Consider the following 20,135-nt stretch of genomic DNA (forward strand, 5'->3'; position numbering starts at 1 on the left):
GGGGCCAGAGAGGTATATGAGAGAGTGTGCTCTACAGGCAAGGTCAGGCCCCCAGGGGGGGCAAGGCAAGTTCTTTAGGCCATGTGAAAAGTATATGGCAGGTGGGTCCTCAGTGTTCAAATCTGGTTAAACTAAGAGATTGAAAAATAGAGAACATTGCTGTTTCTCATGCGGATCATAGTCAATTAATATAACTGCACTGAAGACTTAGTTAAAGGATTTCATGCTCATTTAAAAAGATTAAAATAAAATGTACACCAAAGAGCAAGATTCCATAGTCTTTTCCTTCATACAGTGAATATTATTATTATTTTAAAGATAACCCACTGTGGATGCCCATAGCTTTGCCAGCAAAAACAATGTCCAGCCATCGTTAAAAGTATGATACAATTTGTGGCTGCGTACCCAGCATTTGACATGGAGTGGTGTTCTATTTCAACCCAATTTAATTATATGCTCCTTTTATATATCGTAGATGGCTCACACTAGCAGAATTGTTTTGCCTGGTGAAAAACTGGCCATGACTTGTCATAATGGGCTGGTTTATAGAACCACTGAAGTATAGTTACTGCCCATCATTTGGGAATTATGGCACCATAACAACCCTTTATTTACATACACTGCTGAGACAGTAAAAACAGCAAATAGATTTCTTAAATTGAGACGGCAGAAATTTCCCCCCAGGGTACTTGGCCCTCATTGTGGCAGTAACATACACAAGTCTAAACAACTTTGGTGTCTGTATTTCCACAGTGCATCATCTCATGGACAGTTTATAACATTCTAATAATAAAATGGACTCTAAATTTGGACTTGGGCTTCACGAACATTAGATGCTAATGAGCACAGCAGATCGCTAAGTGATTTGTGAGGAAGGTTTAAATTTGCTAATCACTCTACTGCTGAGTGACTCTACAAAGGGGCTGAAGTGAAATCAGTGGTTGGGCTGTGGAAAGGTCGCAAGCCTTCAACTGGGAGAATGCCTGACCTAGTTTACATTAACATTAACACAGACTCTGAATCTGGGTAAAGTCAGGGATCCTTTCTTTTATCTTTAGACTACTAGGATTTAATCTTGGCTTTTCCCTCATATAATAGAAACTCTTTACATATCCATTTTTTTTCTTTGTCCTACCCTGTTCTTTCTTCTTTATGATGTACGTTTGGAGGGAAAATATAGTAAAGCATCATGCCTTAATTGACTATTTATCTGTCCTGACACTGCATGTAATTTTCCCTCCCCTTATTCTTCACTTTCTACTCCTTTATAGAGCTGTCACTAGACTTATTTTTAAAGCACACATTCCAAAACTATGTTCCAAATATTTCTATTCCTGAGGTGACTCACCCTCTTTAGCTTCTAGTACAGTTACATGTCTACGTCTGATCAGCAATTAAATGTGCAAAGGTGTCGTAACTCAGACTTCTCCCCATCACGCTGCAGTGGCATGCAGGTGGCTCAGGAGGGCACATACTGTACTTAAAAGGGGGTCCTATTTGTCCAAGCTGCTAAGGTCTGGAAGGGTGTAGGGTGGACAGGAGAGGGGGTACAGTTGATAGCATCTCTGGGCTCCTGGGGCCATCGCACTGCGCGGGTGGGATGCTGCAAACGATTGGCTAAACTGGCATCGTCGAGCTCTGAGACTTCCCTAAAGCGGATTAAGAAACTCCACGAGCATCTCGGGTGTGATGCTAGGAGGCCCCTGGGATTGGTTATGACTGTGAGAGCGGCGTCCCAATGAGAGGAGTTTCTCTTCACCCCAGGGCGGAGCGCCCACGCGCAGGCGCACTTACCCCCGGAGGGCAGGCTGGCGCAGCTGCCCCCGTGCTGGCACGGGCTGCGCTCGCACGCGTCGGGGTACAGCACGCAGCCCAGCTTCAGCTCGGTCAGTCCCACCACCTCCGCGAAGCTGCTGCGCTTGTTCTGCAGCGGCAGCTCGTTGTTGTTCAGCACCACCGAGTCCAGGCAGCCCTGGAAGCCGCTGAGCACCTGCGTGACCCGCGTGTCGGTCAGGCTGCGGATGTTATCCGCCTGCACCAGGGCGCCGAAGTAGATGGCGCTGTCGGTGCCCAGCGTCTGGAAGTAGAGGGGCGCCCTGCGCCGCTCCACGTAGCTGTCGTCCAGGGACAGGCTCGTGAAATTGCGATTGAGCTCCAGAAACACCGAGTGCCAGCTCCCGTCGTTGACAGCGCAGCCCGAGATGCCCAAGATTCCAGGGCCGCTGCCGCAGTCCAGCTGGAACCACAGCTTGCCGTCCACAATCTGTGCAGGGAAGGAACAGCGGAGCACTTTTTAATATGCATCTGGCAATATGTTCCTGTACACACTGTTCCCAGCCAGCCCCCAGGCGTCACAAGAAGGCTGTGAGACGGACATTGCTTTTGATCCAGGCATAATCTGCTGTGGTTTGATTTTTAACAGCTACTTCTCTCCCCATTATCTGCCATATAAATGTGTGTCTGATTATTTCACAAATCGTCTTGTAATTAGTAATATGAGTATGAGCACAGCTTCAGACATCCACAATTATATTTATCAATGTTCCTATTCTTTGGTTTCTTCATCCTTTGAAAATTCACAGCAATATCTTGTTTAGGGGTCTGTGTATTCTCTGGACCCTTCTTAGGCATTGCCACCACAGGAATGGTTTCTGTGAACTCATCAATATTTATTGAGCATTTACTATGTGTTAGCAGTGTGCTTGGTGCTGGGGAGACCGCCGTGAGCAAAAAGAGGTATCATCTCTGCCCTCACGTGGCTTACAGCCAGGTGGGAACGATGGCCATAAATCAAACAATCATACACACATATATATACACAGTCCTCCAATAAGTTTATGTAAGTGTGCTACAGGGGAGAGAAAGAGGCCAGGTAGAAATAACAGCTTTTCTAGTCCTGGCTTTATATATATTTAAGATTTGAAATCCTCTGAATATTAAATACTAGCATATTCTTATAACAGTCCCTTAAAAGGCTGCTCATCATTTCGGTAAAGGTTACCTTACGGAGTGCTCAGGGCTTGGCCATTTGCTTAGATTTACGTGTTTTTAGCAACATCTGGCCCTTCAGGTGTGGATGCCCCCAGCCCCTGGTCCGGGGTGCTACAACAGAGACCATCCTGCTTTTTTGATTGCACTGGTACAGCGAGAGCATCCGGTTCCCCCAAGAGTCTACCCCTGGGGGACTTGACACACAGGAGGAAAGCCTGTGCTCCTGAAGGACACTGGCTGGAGAGAGCTGCTGAGCAGGGGTTGGTCCTTCACGGAGAGCTGATTCACCTGTTGCTGAAGAGACAGGCTGGCCTTTGAATCCTCTGTCATCCACCCTCGTCTACATTTCTCAAAAATGCAAGTTGGCTTTAGGATCCAGGGAATGAGGGCAGGACCCGCGTCTAGCCAGCAAGTTTATATTTGGCCATGAAGAGATTCACAGCCAGAAATTGTGAGACAAAAGCTCCCTTTCTGGCTTATGTCTATGACCCAGCAAGAGAATGTTGGAGAGGCCAGTGCCTGAGACGTGCAGGGGAGCTGGCCTTCATTTAGGTCTGTGGCCTCTGCAGTTCCATGCAGAGAACAAACAATTGTCGAGAGAAGAAAAAGAAAAGGAAAGGAAAGGAAATGACAATTCAACACAGACCTTCCAGGTCACTGACAGCCAAGAAAGTATAAATATCATTGAATTCACAGAAATAGGCTGAAACAGTCTTTCTGAAATGTGTTTTACTCATGGTGGACCTCTTAGGGATTATCACGACACCATTCATTCTCACAAATGGACGATTTTTCTATCTATGCTTCTGTATGTTCCACAGACAACTAATTCTTAGGGACTCTCACTTCTGTGTTTCCAAGGACCCTCTCATCCTGCATGCAAAGTTCATAGGTCCATGCCACATAAATGCACATAAATGTATGTATATGGAAGGCAGGGGGCTTTGTCAACCAGGCAGAGCCCTGGGGATTTAGGAATGCTAAGTCTAATGCAGGTACCACCCAGGTCACCTGGTGAGAATGGCTTGGCCCGTCCAGGTTTGGGCTTGGAGTGAAGAGAGAACTGCTGTGGCTTATTTCACAAGGATACTGTGTCCACTGTGGAATGGTTAGCCACGTCATACACAGTACACGCATCCTCCACTCTGTAATGTCAATTATGGGTGTAAAAAGACTAAAGACAGATACTGATTTTCTTTTCAGGGAGCTTTCACGTGTAATCTTATGCTATTGCCTTTGCTGCTTTTTTTTGTTTGTTTTGGTTCAACAAAATGGATCAAATTGATATTGTAAATCATACCAGAATATGTGCTCAGTGACACTCCTGGATTAATATCCATATTTGTATTTCAATGTAAGTAATAAAATGATCAAATAGACTTTGGGGACTACCTTCTTCTGCCACAGTCCCTCTGCTGTTTTGCTCTGTGACTGCAAAATGGTGTCCCTAGTCTGTCATGGAAAGTCTGGTGGTGAGTGTGCAATTCATTGAAGCTTTTATAAAAAGGTAGTTAATTAATATAGTACGTGGTTCATTCCCCTCCCTCACCCCTACCTCTTTGAATAATCACTAAGTTACACTTTCACCCAGGAGAACTGACTCGACTCTGATGAACTCACACACATAGAAGTCCTATAACTAAGGAATGTAAAATTATCCCACACTAACACTGAGCATGGTTAAAAAAAAAAAAAAAAAAAAAGCAGCAACATTGCTGAATGAAGAAGCCAGAGGCCTACATGATTCTTATCCTATTAAAAACAAAAATCATCTGGATCTCCAAAATTTTAGGAGTTTGGAATTATCAGTCTTGTTTATAGGACAAGTTAGAATGCTGTTGCTAGAATTTACCTTGTGAAAAGTTAATAATCTTTTGCTCTTTCACAGGTATATTATGCCTGGAAGAGAAAAGAACACTTTGTTCTTTTTATATCTAAGTCCTCTTATACTGGAAAAATGTACTCTGATCATATTTAGTTTTTCTTGTCTTCAGAATATGGTTTACCTAGTTTTAAAAGATCTCTTTTAAGGGGATGAAGCTCTTAAACCAGAGGGCAAGCTATTTTAATGGGAACTGAGGTGTACATGAAACAGAAAAGTCTATAGCCATGACACTGAAATAATATGCTGGGGGTAGGGACAGCTAGTAATTTGTTCAATGAAATGCATAATTCAGAGAGTGTTACCTTAATGTTAGAAAATATTTACATCTTCAGGGTTATTTGAAATCAGTGATGTACTTTAAACCCAGATCTTCAGTGGCTTGGGGCTTGGGAGACAAGAATCAGAGCTATAGGAAGTCATTTTGTTGGAAAGCTGGATTTTGAGAAACAAGTGTATATTATGGCAAGGAATCTTACTGCTTCAGATCTTTGGTGGGTGGATCTAGCAAATGCACCATAATCACGGAACTTGTAAGAGGGTATTAAATAATCTTTGAGAAGGGGACTTTTAAAAAGTCTGCTTTCGAGGCTACCATTAATAGCTATCTGGAACACTGTAAGTACTCAAAAAACATGTTTTGAATGAATAAATGGGCAAATGATCATTCCAGCTCTCTGAATCTCTTCTTTTCACATACTCCTGTAGTGCTATCAACCTGCTTACTCTGTCACAGGCCCAGACCCAATACTGACTGACTGTCTCTTTGAGCAAGTCATCGAATCTCTCTGTGCCTCGGTTTCCTCACAGGCAAAAAGTAGACACTCATACCTACATGTAAGGGAGGGTGAAAATCAAAAATACATGTATGTAAAAGTACTTTGTAAACTCTTAGGTATTTTATTATTATTATAAAGTGTAATTACTATAAGTTAACTCACTTCTCAGTGATACTCTTACATACTCATATATCCTTGAAACTCTTGAATCTTGCAAGGAGCTTCCTGTTATTCTTTTGATCTATGTGGGAATGATCTGGCCATTCCAAGAGGGCTGTTTTACAAACCAAAAGAGCTTTCCCTGTCTTCCTTTTAGTCCTAGGTTTGCAAGCTAGCCATGTCTGAGAATCATCAAAATGAAACAAAGCATCATTCATAACTTTCCCAAAAGATAAAACGTGATATTTCCAGATTAGCAACCAAGATCACTGTGTGCTTTTGCCATAATATTGGAGCTGAAAGATTGACATAGAGAAAAAGTCTGTTTTCTTGATGATTTCTCCTCACAGCTCTTTGGTTGATGTGGCATGTTTCTTTTATAGATGTGAGAAGGGTCACACAATCTTACCCCCTGTTTTCATTGTTGCTTTGGCTGCCAGGAAACTCAGAGTTATGGTTTGTGCTCAACTGAAGTAGTTCTCCTTAGTCTAGATTTTTCAGTAATGATATCCTTCCCTTCCTCACTTCATTGGTTAGCTTATAATCTTTTGTTTTCAGCTTACTGATGCTTTGAATTTATTGTAAATGTTTATGATAAGCCTTGCATGTCTTGGAAGAAGAGGGGGTATCAATGGTAGACAGAAAAATGAATGACTTTTATTGCTGCTGCGAGACAGCAGTACTCCTTGTCCATACGTATTTTCACTTCCTGAGGTCTCCTTGCAGTTCTTTAACTGTCTTCCAGGGGTGCCCTTCTCCCCACTGATTATCTTAAGTACTTTTTAAGAGAATGTGCTCTGACTAGGAAAATATAAACAACCAAGAGGGGCAATTTAAACAAAGCATTTCAGCTTAGTCGTTGAACCAAAGTACAAGGCACATACTGTACCTAAAGCCAATGAAATTAAATCTTGCATGAGGCTGAAAATGTTAAGCAAACAGATTCAAATCCCCTAAGTGGATATTCCTGGCGACCACTGTAGAATATCTGCAGTAGTTCAGTACAGCTGTGTCCTGCTTTGGGCAAACCCAACATATGAAAAGCAAACTTAGAGAACAGACAGATGGGAGGTAATTATTCACATCACAAAGGGATTAATGGAAGGGTTCCTTCAAATAGCAACAGTCTCTAATTTATTATTATTCCATTTTCAGAGATTTAACTTACACAACTTTCAGAACCATGCTTGTTTCATGAAATACAATATACCTTAGGAGCCAGAGCTGCCTAAAAGGTTTAATTATTCTTCCTTCCCATCCCCAGGGATCTGCACATTTTAGATATTTGCCAGTGAATTGTCAAATGACAAGCTCCATTTTATGATCAAGCCATTCAGGCCCAATATTTTTGTTTTCTCTCAGATTGAACGCTCTATAGGATATTTGCTAAGAGAAAGTATTTGCCTCATAAGGATGTTCTGCAACCAGCAGCCCTGTTAGAGCTTGAAAGAGGAGAGAGGAAGGTTGGTGAGACCCAAGCAGAGCCCCTAGGAGCTATAGCTCTAAATGGGCAGAGAACTTTTCAGCAATTATAAAAACCCCACCACTCAGGACTATTTAGAAAATGATCTACTAACCAAGGCAGGCTGTGTCAGGGGCTAGGAGGGAATAAAGACAGGACTTGGGTTTTTGAATTTTTCTTCTTCCACCATGAATATCTGATTTGAATTCATTGTTCTCTAAGACTATGCATTCAGAGTGCTTCTCTCATTTTGGTTTAGAAATGTGGCTTTCCTTTCCAGAGCTGAAATTATTCTCTGAGTTGAATGAATAAGGATAGTGGGAGATTTGCCACAAAAGAAGTCAACTCTTAAACTAAAACTCCCTGCTCACTCATTCTGGCTATGAAGTGATACCTGGCAATACCAGAAATGGGTAAATAAAAGTCTGTGTGATGGTTAAAATAAGCCACTGGCATTTAATGTGCCCCATATTCCTCTCTTTCCTCATCTGCCTTCAGGATTAAAGCCTGGGTCACCTAATGAACTTGGATCTGACATATCAAACAGTCAAAGGACAGAAGCTAGAAAGGCCCACCATAGTCCTAGTGGAGCCTGAACCTTGGAAAGAAAAAGATTTCCAGTCATTTCCACTTGGATGGGCATTTTCTACTGGACAGACTTTGAATATTTCTGAAGAGCACTTAAAATGGGCTGGTACAGCAACCTGATGAGATTAGTATTAGCTGAAACATGTCTCCCTCCTTCCTGTTCCTTCTCCTCCCCATCCTAGAAGGCTGAATCTGGTCTACAGATGCCCAGAATATGATTTTTGATAAAATGAGCTGTAGTGGCAAGATGGAGAGCTGTGGACAGCACAGAGATTAAGAGCATGGAATGAGAGAGACTGGAATGTGGGTCCAGGTCATGTCACTTCCTAGCTGTGCAATCTTAGGTAAGTAACTTAACCTACCTCTCTGAACCTCTATCCTCTTCTTGGTCAAATAGGGGCGATAATACTTGTATATGACAAATTTATTATATCAACTTTACAACAAAAACTAATGATGCACATAAAGCTGTTACTATTATTGTTTTTGTTGTTCTCATGAAGGCACCAGAATCCCTGAGCTGAATACAAATACCAGACTTGCTCTAAAGGAAATCCAGCTGCTTCAGGAGGGTTTCTGAGGCTGGGAAATGATTTAAAAATCGGGCTACTTGGGTCATGATAGGACATATGGAATCTTCCATACCCCAGATCTTCAACTTCCTCCCTGCGCAAGAACACAAGCTGCCTTCAGAGGTCAGTGGGGGTAGACCCATGTGGTGGAAGAGGACACAGCCAGTCCTTTCCAAGGACCACCCCTATTGTGGAATAGATTAGGAGATATGTTCTAATGAACTATTGAGTGAACTATTGAGTGGGCTCAAAGGAGGCCAGCCCTTGAATCCACTCGAGAGGGAGATGCCCCATCCTCCAAGAGCCAGTTTGGAAGCTAAATGTTCAAAAGGAAATAGGATGTTGGCACACTTCCCAGTTCTGCTGCTTCTCCCCCTTGCCCTAAAGTCTGCTTCTGGTTTTCTGAACCTAAAAGACAAAATGATTTCAGCAATCCCTGATCCAAAAGCCAAAATACTAACATTAGAAGTGACTGCAGGAATAGATAACCCATTTTAATTACCTTCAGAATTATGCAGGGATTTGCTCTGGTGTACATTATAATCCCGTTGCTTTGCAGGGTTCGCAGCCGCAGAGCTAGCTTAAAGTCCTCTTCTTTGCTATTTTCAGAAAGCCGGTATTTGATGTAACTGTTTCCAGCAAAGCTGAGAGAAGTGTGTCCTGAAAAGACCATTACGAGAAGATGTACATACTTTTAACATCCATAAACAAGCAGGGACACATGAGATCACCCAACAATCACCAAGCAAGTTGATTAAAGACCATGGGAAGTTAATGAAAGTATTGAGGAGAAACCATTTTTGATTAAAACCTGGTTCTCCATTTCACAACACACTCTAATTTCAAAGTGAAAAAATTATTAACCATTGTGCTACCAAAAAAATCTGAGTTATCTCATGCTAAGGGCAATTTAGTAAATTCCATTATCTAGACTTTCTTAGTGTAACTAAATTCCCAAACCCACTTTCTAAAATAAGCATTATTAAAAGATACCTCTTCATGCCTCCTCCCCACTCCCATCACTTAGGCACTCAATTTTCAATTCTATAAAACAAAGGAAAGACAACAAAACTATTTTCAAATAACATCCATACTCCCCAGGTATTCTAACATGAAATAGCCAACTTATGTCACTTGCACTAATGTTGAAAAAAGGTAACTGATTTAAAGGAAATTTGTGTGCAGTCACAATTGCACTCTCAGACCATCAATTTCAAGGCTTCCCTTCCCAGGATCTTTAGTCCAACCCACATCTCCCAATTCTTAGTTCATGATCTTTCTTTTATTGCCTCCAGTTTTATGTTTTAACAAGCAAAGAAACTGCTGCAAAGCTGTTCACTGGGGTGAAAGGTGGGAAGTGTGAAAATATACCAAATGGACGATAATCATGGTCAATCAAAAGTTTTGTGCATAGAAAGGAGAAGGGAGATCGGCAGGAAGTGACACCAGACTTTAGGAGAGTTGGCTTTATGCTCACTCTACACATCCACCTCCTGTCTTCCTGGTGTGTGTGTTGGGGTGGAGGCAGCATAATTTTCTTTTAAGTCTAAACCTTAGAGGACTTAGGTAAGCATCTTCATGGTTCCTTTGCTTCGTGGGCAGCTCCATTCTTGAATCAACTATAAAATACTTTAGCTTCCGTTTTGCTTCCAAAATGCTTCTCTTTGCAAAGTCTGCATTTTTAGAACCCAATGCTTATTAGCAAAGTGCCTTGCATATAGTAGGCATAATTATTTTTTATTCCCACTATAATTACTATTATTACCATCACTCAATAAATATTTCTCAGATTCAAAAATGAGTATCATTGTGCCTGTATTTTAAATACATCCTATGATAAAAAGAGGATTCTACTGGTACCCAAAATGAACAATACTCTTTTTAGAAGGACGTGGTAGAGAACACGTGAATCAAATGAAATATTGAAATTGAGTGAGGGTCAGAAACACAGGATCATTTGAATTAAAATAATGTAAATACTGATTTTTTTTTCTTCCTTTATACAAAACAGAGATGAGCACCTCTCCTTTCTGGAACATGAAGTTAATTAATTACACACTTCCAGTGGAGAGTGAGCTTATTGGGTACTCTAGGTTGCATTTACTCTATGGAAGGTCAACAGGATTGGCTCAGCCCTACCTTCTGTCAATCTGTTTGGTGGCTATGGATTTGTGCAGCCCTCTGAACATCAAAGGCCATGCCACAGATACTCTGACTCCTCTGCCCAACCAACCACCTTCTATTTTCCATAATTTCACACCCTTAACAGCCACGTGACATGATTGAGAATACATGTTGTGGTCTCTCCATTACACAAGGAATCCAGGTCTTTACTTGTTTCCTTAGCACAGGCTGTGGCTGTGATAAATCCCAAGTAAACGTGAAGGTGGATTTTAGCTATTATCCATGCTGAACGAAAATGTTGCATAAATGTCTTCTGCAACAGTTTGGACAGCGTAATTTACTCAAGGGCAATTGTTTCAGAAGTATGAAACCAGACGCTCGTCATTCTGCCCCATTCTGCACCTGAGCACTCTCCGAGCTTCCCTGGCGGACACTGGCAGAGGAATGGCCTCCTGCTGGCTTCGTAACCGACACACTGCATGTCCCCTGGACACGGCTTCTCCACACAAGGATCGTTGGACCCTGGGCATAGTCCTCCTGTGACAAAGGGGGAACACGCATGATCAGTACACAAAGGGATTCAGCCTACACTCCAGGGAGCACAGGAATGGTTCAAGCGCTGGGCTCTACGGGTTCTGAGCTGAGTAACAAAGAGGTTGCCCAGAAGCAAGAGCACCTGCATGGGCTTCAGCTGGTGCAGGTGCCCATCAAACTCTCTACATCTGCCAAACGCTCACTGCCAGACCAAAGCAGGTTAGGGACAAAGAGTGAACAGAGCTCCTCCTTTGGGGCTAAAATATGCTAAGGTTGCACCTGGACAACTCCAGCTGAAGGAAGTTCACCACAAAAGGGCTCTGGAAGTCTTTATTAGAGTGGGGTTCCTGCATCTTGGCAGCCATTTGAATGCATCACTTGAGTTTATTTCTTCTAAATCTCCCTCCTGCCTTGAAAAACTTCGGGGCAGACTTCAGAAGATACTAGCTGTTGATTTTAAAGGAGGAAAAAAAGACATTTCTAAAGAATGTATGACTACTTCTAAATTGTGAAAGCACAGCTCACATTGTTTCCTAGTCCTTTCTGCTACAAGCTATTTTATTGATTAGCTGTAAATGTACGTACCACCTATCAAAAATAGTAGAATTATCCTTGGCAAAGGAAGGCTTCCTTTCTACCTGTTCAATGTTCACAGCACACTAAGATGAAAGATTAATCCCTCAGAAGGGAAATCCTGGAAAGCTGATTAATTGATTAGGACAGAATTCAGGACGCAAGTGAATTATGCCAGATCTGTGGCGATGGCAGATGTGGCTTCACTGAAGAAAGTGCACTTTTCAAAGGTCCTGGCTATTTCTAATATAATTAGGCCACTTTCAACCTGGTAAGAGTTTAAGTGGTAAAAGCATTAAAGAAAAGGAGGCACAAATTAAAAATAACTCAGAACAGAAACAGTAATTTCCTAAATGGGTTAGCAGTGGCCTGAAGGAGCGCCCCTTCCCTGTGGACCGAGAACATGCTGGACATGAGCCTTTGATCCTCGGCAAGATCTGGCCCCTTAACATGTCCTTTCCATCCTAACTCCTTCCTCATCATTAAGCATATTGTCCCAGGATGCGGTCATTTCTTTGTCCAGAAGAAAGCAGAAATTTAATGCTAACTACATATAAACATTTTAAGAACTGTAATCCTTGAGAGGAGCAATATAACTAGCACCCGCAAACTCAGAATTCATGAATCCTATTTTCCACTGGTTTTACAGCTCAGTCATAAAAGACTCTCTTGGCACTCATCCAGCTTACAAAGTCTTAGAAGATGAAGACATCTTAAAGTGAAAATTTAGGATGATCTCTACAAATGGTCTACAAGACCTAAGTGCCCTGAAATACGTCTTCTTATTTTCTTTCTCCTAAATCTTTATTCCTGCCATGTATTTATCAATATTCATGGAACTTAAAACAGTTGTTTGACCATCTCATTACTTATTTCAAGAGGCCTTTAATGGCTGTTTTTTAAATAACTTTTGGTGCATTCATCCAATAAAATAATTGTCCAAGTCTGATGAGGTAATAGATGAAAGAAAATGAGGGGCATATGACGACGAAAGAAAATGACGTCTCCTCTTCCTCCACTCAGAAAATAACATGCAAACACATGATTATAACTCAATAAGATGACTGCTTTGACAGAGATTGTGAGTGCAATAGAAGGAAAAATTCTGTTTCCTAAGTGAGTGTCAGAAGTCTTCATAATGGAAGGGAGCATTTTAACTCAGGCTTTAAGGATGAGATCCTTTGGGTAACAAAGAAATGAGCCAAGCAGAGTTAGTGGCTTAACCTCATGCGTGTCTTCACAGTAAGTTTACAACTCTGCCAGCTGACTCTCTGCTGTCTCCATGTGTGGCTGCATCTCAGTCTCTGATGGCTACATCCTTCTAGGTTGCTCCTACACATTGACTAGGAGTTAGTATATGATCAAAAATGCAAAGTGAGCACAACGTTAATCTCAGCACACAGAGGTGGCAATGTGTGTAAATGAATCGCAAAATGCATCCCATTAAGTAGATGTAACTTCTGGATTACTTGGGCATTACATTCCAATGAGACAAAGAAACCGTAGTTCACGTATTTAAGAAATCTGTTACTTTCCATTCCGTGGACATGCCTTCTTACCATCTATTTTAGCCAGCCTAAAGACAACATCTCTATAAATTTCTATTTCTGCTGTATAGGTATCTATACTACAGTCTCTTCTGCTCTAATGCAATAGCAGCCTTGCTAGAAAACCTGTGTATAGAAAACCCAGTTTAAAAGCCAGTTTCTAAAGGAAAAAGAGGGCTAGGTAATTTCAGACCTAAAATAGCAAAGCTATTTATTCCCACAGAAATTATGGTAACTTAAAAACAAAAAACAATAAACAAAAAAACCCAGCTATGAGTGTATATAATAAAAGCTAACCAGTATATTTCAGAACAAATCCAGGATTTGGGTCCGTCTACCTTTTATTCACGTTTTGGCCTTTTTTTTCTAAAAACCATCAGTCCTTCCCTGGAAATTAGCACAGGGCTTCTCATTGTATCACCACTGTCTGTTACTCTGGGTTAAAGCACAAAGCCACTTAAACCAGCAACTGGAGTCAAATGCAGAGCTCTTTTTCTTCTTATTTCCTTGTATTATTATAATTACACAAGAAAATAATTAAAGATAATTAAATCACAGTCATTAATGGATTCTGTTAGATCCAATCCCCACTATGGAAACCGTAGTTCCAGGATATATAAAGAATACAATAATATAAATATCATAACAAATACATTCTAAAAATAATGATATTAATTTAAATATTAGATATGTAATAATGTGTATTTATATTCATTCTAGCAGCCAATGAAACCGATATTCTTTTTCTTTCTGTTTGTTTTTAATAGGTTCTTTAGGGCTAAGGGAATAGTTTTTAGCAAAAGACATGTCTCCTAAAGATTCAAAAATCCTGCGGGGCTTTCTCCCCATATCCCAGCCCAGGAAATGCTCAGCCATAAACATTTTGGTCTTAGCTGCTGTCGTCAGTTCGCTCTGCTCATGGGTCTGCTCTCTTGTGGCTCCAGGAAGTATGAAGGTAGATTAGTCTGCTGGTCAGTGTAAACGTAGCATCCTCCTGAGGTGGGGATAGATGTGATCGTGTGTGCAAACCGCAGTCTATTCTTAGCCAAGACTTCTGGTTATTGAAACCGGATTTCTCAAAACTAAAAACTAAATACTCCCCATATCCATTATTCCAGTTCTTTCCTCTCTATCAACTATCATAAGAAATTAGGTTCTTTCTGAAACCCATATCGGTCAGGGGGACTTGACTTTGTACACCAACCCTGAACAATGTCATGTGCCCCCTCAGCCTCAGATGTCCTGGGAACACTTTTCTGGGGTTAATAACCCTCTTTTGGCCAAAGCCCCCAAATTTCTAGCTATATAAAATCCAGTATGCTGTAAATGGATGCTGAGGGGTTAACTTGTTTTCAGAAATCACATGTTTACCTCATCCCTTTTCAGGGAAGTGTATATACCTATTATTGTTAAGAGTCTTTAAAGACCCTCTCCAGTGGCAGAAAGTGCCTCATCAGCTCCTGAGTGCCAGTTAAGAGACAACAGTGTCAACTCCCATTGGCTTCTGGGAGGAAGTTTATCTTATTAACTATCATTAAATCATACAGGTTTAATTAACTTGTGCCATGTGTGGTGACAGCTTGAGGGTGGGGCTCATGGACCCACATGCTCTGCATCTCAGGCATCTGTCCATTTGGTACCAGAGTGAGCATGAAGGGAGAAGGGTCCCACTTTATCAAATCAATGGATGCCATTTGTTGTATGTCAGGGCAGGACGAGATGTTTTTAGCTGCTGTCAGAGCATAAAGCATGCAGAACAAGCTCCATTTGCTATTCCTGGGGCCCTCGGGAAGGCAAGGGAGTATAATAGGAAAGGGTACTGCATTGACAAGAAGGAGACTAGACTTGGCTCCTGGTTAGTTATTTGATTTATTCACGGTGTGGCTTTTCTGGGTCTCAATTTCCCTTTCTGAAAAATCAGGATAATGATTCTTCATAGTGTTGTGAAAATTAAACGGGCTAGTGTATGTGAGAGCAGCTTGTAAAGAAAAAGAATTTATAGAAACAACAAATTACTACGAGGTCTCAAAACTAGGGATACTAACTTGACTCAGCAACATGGCAGAGACCTGAACTCAGGTGTAATCTTTTACTTGATGTGCATTTTGGGTTAAATTCAGGACCTGTAAGTTGACAGATGATAGGAAACACTGTATGCATCGGAGGCATAAAATAAGGCCCAGAGCTTTTCTATCCATTGGCGTCACTCAGCATGTGCAGCTGTGTCAGCCTCTTCTACCTTCTCTGTCTCAAGGACAGGTATTTTTTGACCTAGGAGGAATGTGCACACAATGTGGCCATTCTCTGGTAGAAAGTTTTCCACCTTCTGAAGTTTGGCTCAGGTGGAAATTTAGGTTACTTTCTATAGAGCTGACAACAGACAACTCACTTCAGCAGAAGCTTCAGAGCTCTGGAACGTGCCGGGAGAGGGGGACCCTCTAGATGTCTTAGAAGGAACTCACTACCGTATTTATCACTCTCTTCTCCTCACTCCGCAGCATTCCCACAGCCCCTGGATTAAGTGTGTGCCTTCAGTCAATACATCAGTATCTAGCTGTGATGATTATGCTGCCACTTTGAGCTGATTCCACCTCTTGATTTATGTTGCTGCTTCATTACACTGAAGAGAATCCAATAACTAACAGTAAGCAACCCACACCCTGAGTTCAAATGCTTTGCCAAGATGCCATGTCCTGGCAAATGCCACATAAGTCAATAAGCTCCCCTCTTAATTCATGGCCTGTAAGAAGTTTTAGAACACATTCTCCTGGGGTTTCAGCTTTGAAGCTATTTCTTGTGGTTCTTCCAGAAGCAGAGAATCACCCAGAATGGTATTTGCTCAACTCAGCCATATTTTCTGTATGGTTTCAATACAGGCTGAGTGCAGTTTCATTCAGGACATCCTCTCTGGGGCAACTGTGTGTGGGTGGAACATATAAGGGAATAATCGCAGTCTGAGAAGCTTGGTCCCCAGGGTGGGGATCTCCAAACCTCTTCTGACACTTTGGGACTCATGCATGCTGGAGATGAGGGATCTGCAGAGACATATCTCTTATGAATGGAAAAATAGAAACTTCCCAGTTTGTAGGGGAAACCTATTTAATATTCAAGGATAACACCGAAGGGTATTCAAAACCACTGGGACTGGGACTGTTGCCTCTCTCCTCAAGATAATTAGCACTAACAAACCCCAGTCCAAGTGCAAACCCAATCTCAGATTTTTCTCTACTTTTAAAAAACTCATCAAGGCCAATTTTTAAGTGTTTTACTGCCTCACAGAAGCCTCCATCATTTATTTTATTGTGCTTATTAGAAGTGCATTACCATGGCCACCTATCGGCAGGCTCCACTTACACGTCCTGCTGAGGACCGTCTTCCTCCTTAACACCCAGCCCAACTGAGCTCCTTGTCGTTTGCCCAAAGCACAATGATGCTCCACGATCCATGTGATGGGGACCACATCAACCTCTTTCACCGCTGTACCTCCAGCACCCTGCCCAAGACCTGATGTCACACAGTTATCTAATTAACTGCTGAGTGAATGAGTGATCAAAAGGTACCCACAACTTCTACGCCTTTCTCTTCACTGCCTTCTCTGCTTAAATATGCATTCCCTCCCTGGCAAAAGACCCACTATGACAAGCTCAGTTGTTTCCAATGCGTTTCTTAGACTCCTCCAAGTAGAACTGATAACTTCCTCTTTTATGACTCCTCTGTGCCCCACCTATGCCACCTGTAACTCTTTACAGCACGGATCTGTTTATAGCCAAAGAGCAAAGGGACCTCTGGAGTTTGGCTAGGAAAAGAGGATTCAAGGGGCCATAGCAACTGTCCTTAGATATCTGGAGGGCAACCTGTAGACGAGGGGCTAGATGAGTCAGATTCTGTGTGGCTCTAAAGGATAGAACTGGGTGGCATTATAAGGAGATGGATTTTGGTGCTCTATTAGGCAGAAGGTCGTCTCAGGGCTGTCTTGTGAGCTCCTGGCATTGATGTTCAAAGCTTGGCTGAATTACTATGCCAGGAATATAGTAAACATGATGTCTACAGTGGGTGAGAGGCTGTACCGGGTGACTTCCAAGTTCCTCCCAAATCTGTGCAGAGGTAGCGATGCTCAGTGGTTAAGAAATGCTTTGAGTAAGATGGTCAAGTATGAATCGTGGCTCCACTATTTATTAGCTCTGTGACCTTGAGCAAGTCAAATGATTTTCCCAAGTCCTTGTTTCTTTAATTTTTGAAAAAAGTTAATGATACCTACTCTTTAAGATTATAATGAGGGTTAAATGCAGTTATATATGTGTGAAAAACAGCATGGTCACTGGTCATGGCTCAGTAAATGTTAGTTGTTATGTCAGTCTCTGCCTTGATCTGTGCACTGAATTGCACTCTGGTTCTCACCTACATGCCTTGGTCCTCATGCTCCTTGACTTGGAGCCCTCCACCCTGGTCACCTACCTAATTCTAGGCATCCTTCCAGACCTTGCTCAGGGAGCATCTCCTCCAGTGTTTCAGTGCTCCTCTTACTACCCTGAGCAAACCCTTATGAGAGTGTCATCCTCTGCTGGTTGAGGGCATGACTGTTGTCTTACTTTTCTCTGTCGAACACAGTGTCACCCATGGTAAATATTCTGTTCCTTTCATTTGCAGCTCTAGGTTGCATTCTGTGTTCCATGTCTGAGTAAAGACTTGACAAATCATATACCCACTTCTGCCATCACCACCATAAACACACTGGTCTTAAACTCCAAGGGTCTCATTCAGAGTGCATTCTCCTGCACTAGTGTCTCCTTTTTGATATATTCCTATATTAGTCTTTTGAAAAGTCAGTGAAGTTTTCCAAATATGGACAATCAGCACAGCCCCATGGCTGCTCTGGTGCCCTTTCCTCTTGCTTCCCCTATTGAGGCTCAAGGGCATTTATCATTCCCCGTTTCTTCAAGTTGGTGTCATGCTTTCTTACTGAAGTGACAATGTTCACTGAGCATGTGAAGTTCACCAGGAACCATCTCCTGACCTCAAAACTTTGTATCTCTTCAAGTTCTGTTCAAACGTGATGCTCGATGGTGGCTGGAATTTAATGAGCTTACTTGGCACTAAAATTCAAATTTGCTTTCATTTTGTTAAAGCAACTCAGCATTTTGGTTCAAGATGCTAATGATGATAATTGGACCCAAATAATCTGCATGAGAAAAAGATGAGCTGGAAGCCGGGAGGGGGATAGAATATTGAGGACAAATTTGTGTAAACATTACTACACAGCCCAGAATGGACAGCTACTTCTATTTATCATGCTAATTATTCCACCAAGTGGTGGGAAAGTCCATGTAATGAATCTGCTGACCTCCTAGAGTCAACATATGAGCAGACAATACTAGTGTGTGTGTGGGGGGGGGGGAGCGGTGCATTTGTTGAATTCAGTTACTTCTCCTTTCCACACACATTTCTGCAAAAATTAGAAGACTCCTAAAAATGCCTAAACCTTACTTTAACAATTCTTCACTGTATTTTTATTTAAAAGGAAATGTTAGAAGAAGTGAGAGAGCTATTACTGTTACAACTAAGAGCTTGGTCCCTGAACCTGGAAGGAGTCCTTTCCTCTTCATCTCGCTGTGAGATTTCTCAGTTTGAGGCTGCTCCATGGGCTTGTGACCCCCAGTAACTCAGGGCCCCGTGCACAGAAGGGCTACCTCATCTAGCCTGGCACTTTCCTGACCACCAACATTAGAGTCACCCAAGCTACATACGTAGACTCCTAGGCTCCACCCTAAACCTACTGCCTACATCTGAGTGTGAGGCTCAGCAATGGGCATTTCTAGTAATCCCCATACACATGGGAGCCTGAGAGAACCTCTGCCTTACTGGAGTTGGAGTGTGAGGCTGGTGATCAGTCTGCTGGGAAAATGGGGTTATTTGAGTATTCTTGTAGAGTTCATAGCACTGGGTTTTTTTCCATTAAAAAAAATGGAAAAACCTCTGTTCTTAAGATGCAGACAATAAAATAGGGGCCCGAGAGGACCATTTAGTGAATCAGCATGCCACTCTCACCGGCTGTAGGGCCCTAGCGAGGCACATGGCTACCTCACTAACAAAATGGAGATTATCATAACCTCCTGCTGAAGACAGAACTGGGCCAGGTGACCTTTTGAGCTCCTTCTACCACTGAAATCTAGAATTCTATTTTACAGTTTAATTAGAAGAGTGATCTGAAGGTGAGAAGAGGCTGAGATGTTGTTCTGACTATGCACTAAGCTCTGATTGAGGAAATGCTAATTTTTCAAACTGAGAAGGCCTCCTCTTGGGCTGCCTGGGGGCTGAATCACAAAAACTTCAGTCTAAGTTTACTGGGAGTGAAAAAGCTTATGGCGACCAGAGAACAGGACTCCTGAGCAGAGACATCAACATAAAACTTATTGCATTTAAAACATTAGTGTCTTGTGAAAAATGGAAAGTAATCTTCTCCACCTCCAACAAAAATTAGCCCTTTACATCCCTCCTTTAAAGACATTTTCCAAAGTCTGCCCTCCCCCTGTCTCTTCTTGATGAACCCATACTCATCCCTGAAGACCCAGTACATAGATGATCTCTGTGTACAAATGTCACAGGAAACTTTCCTTTGGCCACAGGAGGAACTCTGTCCTTTCTACTGCCTAGCATTTATTATAGCAATAATGCCTAGCATTATTACAGCAAGTAAGTTCTTGAAAGCTAACTTCACAACTGTCTCTGCTCCTAACTTTACCATTGTCTCTGCTCCTAAGGGCACAGACTGTATCTTTTTCACTTTGAATCTCAGTGCCTAGGACATTGCTGCCTCCACAGATTTTTGCTGAAAGAAATGAGTAATCAGAATACAATGATTAATTAGCTGATATAGTTTCGTCTGCAGGGTCTGCCCTGTCCTGTTTTGAACCCCTGTTGAACCCT

The 20,135-nt window shown here is 42.0% G+C and overlaps 1 protein-coding gene across 2 annotated transcripts in view; it reads right to left on the reverse strand.

The window, feature by feature from the left end:
* Positions 1–20,135, reverse strand: part of FAT3 (FAT atypical cadherin 3) — a 484,546-nt gene that overhangs the window by 20,647 nt on the left and 443,764 nt on the right. For both annotated transcript variants that reach the window (XM_063095304.1, XM_063095303.1), the window contains exons 19-21: positions 10,960–11,094; positions 8,936–9,093; positions 1,795–2,263 (exon numbers count right to left, since the gene is read on the reverse strand). In XM_063095304.1, coding sequence (XP_062951374.1) covers positions 1,795–2,263; positions 8,936–9,093; positions 10,960–11,094 — 762 coding nt within the window. The remainder of the gene's footprint in view (positions 1–1,794; positions 2,264–8,935; positions 9,094–10,959; positions 11,095–20,135) is intronic.

Source organism: Cynocephalus volans, chromosome 4 (genome assembly GCF_027409185.1).
Source record: "Cynocephalus volans isolate mCynVol1 chromosome 4, mCynVol1.pri, whole genome shotgun sequence".
Classification (NCBI taxonomy): Eukaryota; Metazoa; Chordata; class Mammalia; order Dermoptera; family Cynocephalidae; genus Cynocephalus; species Cynocephalus volans.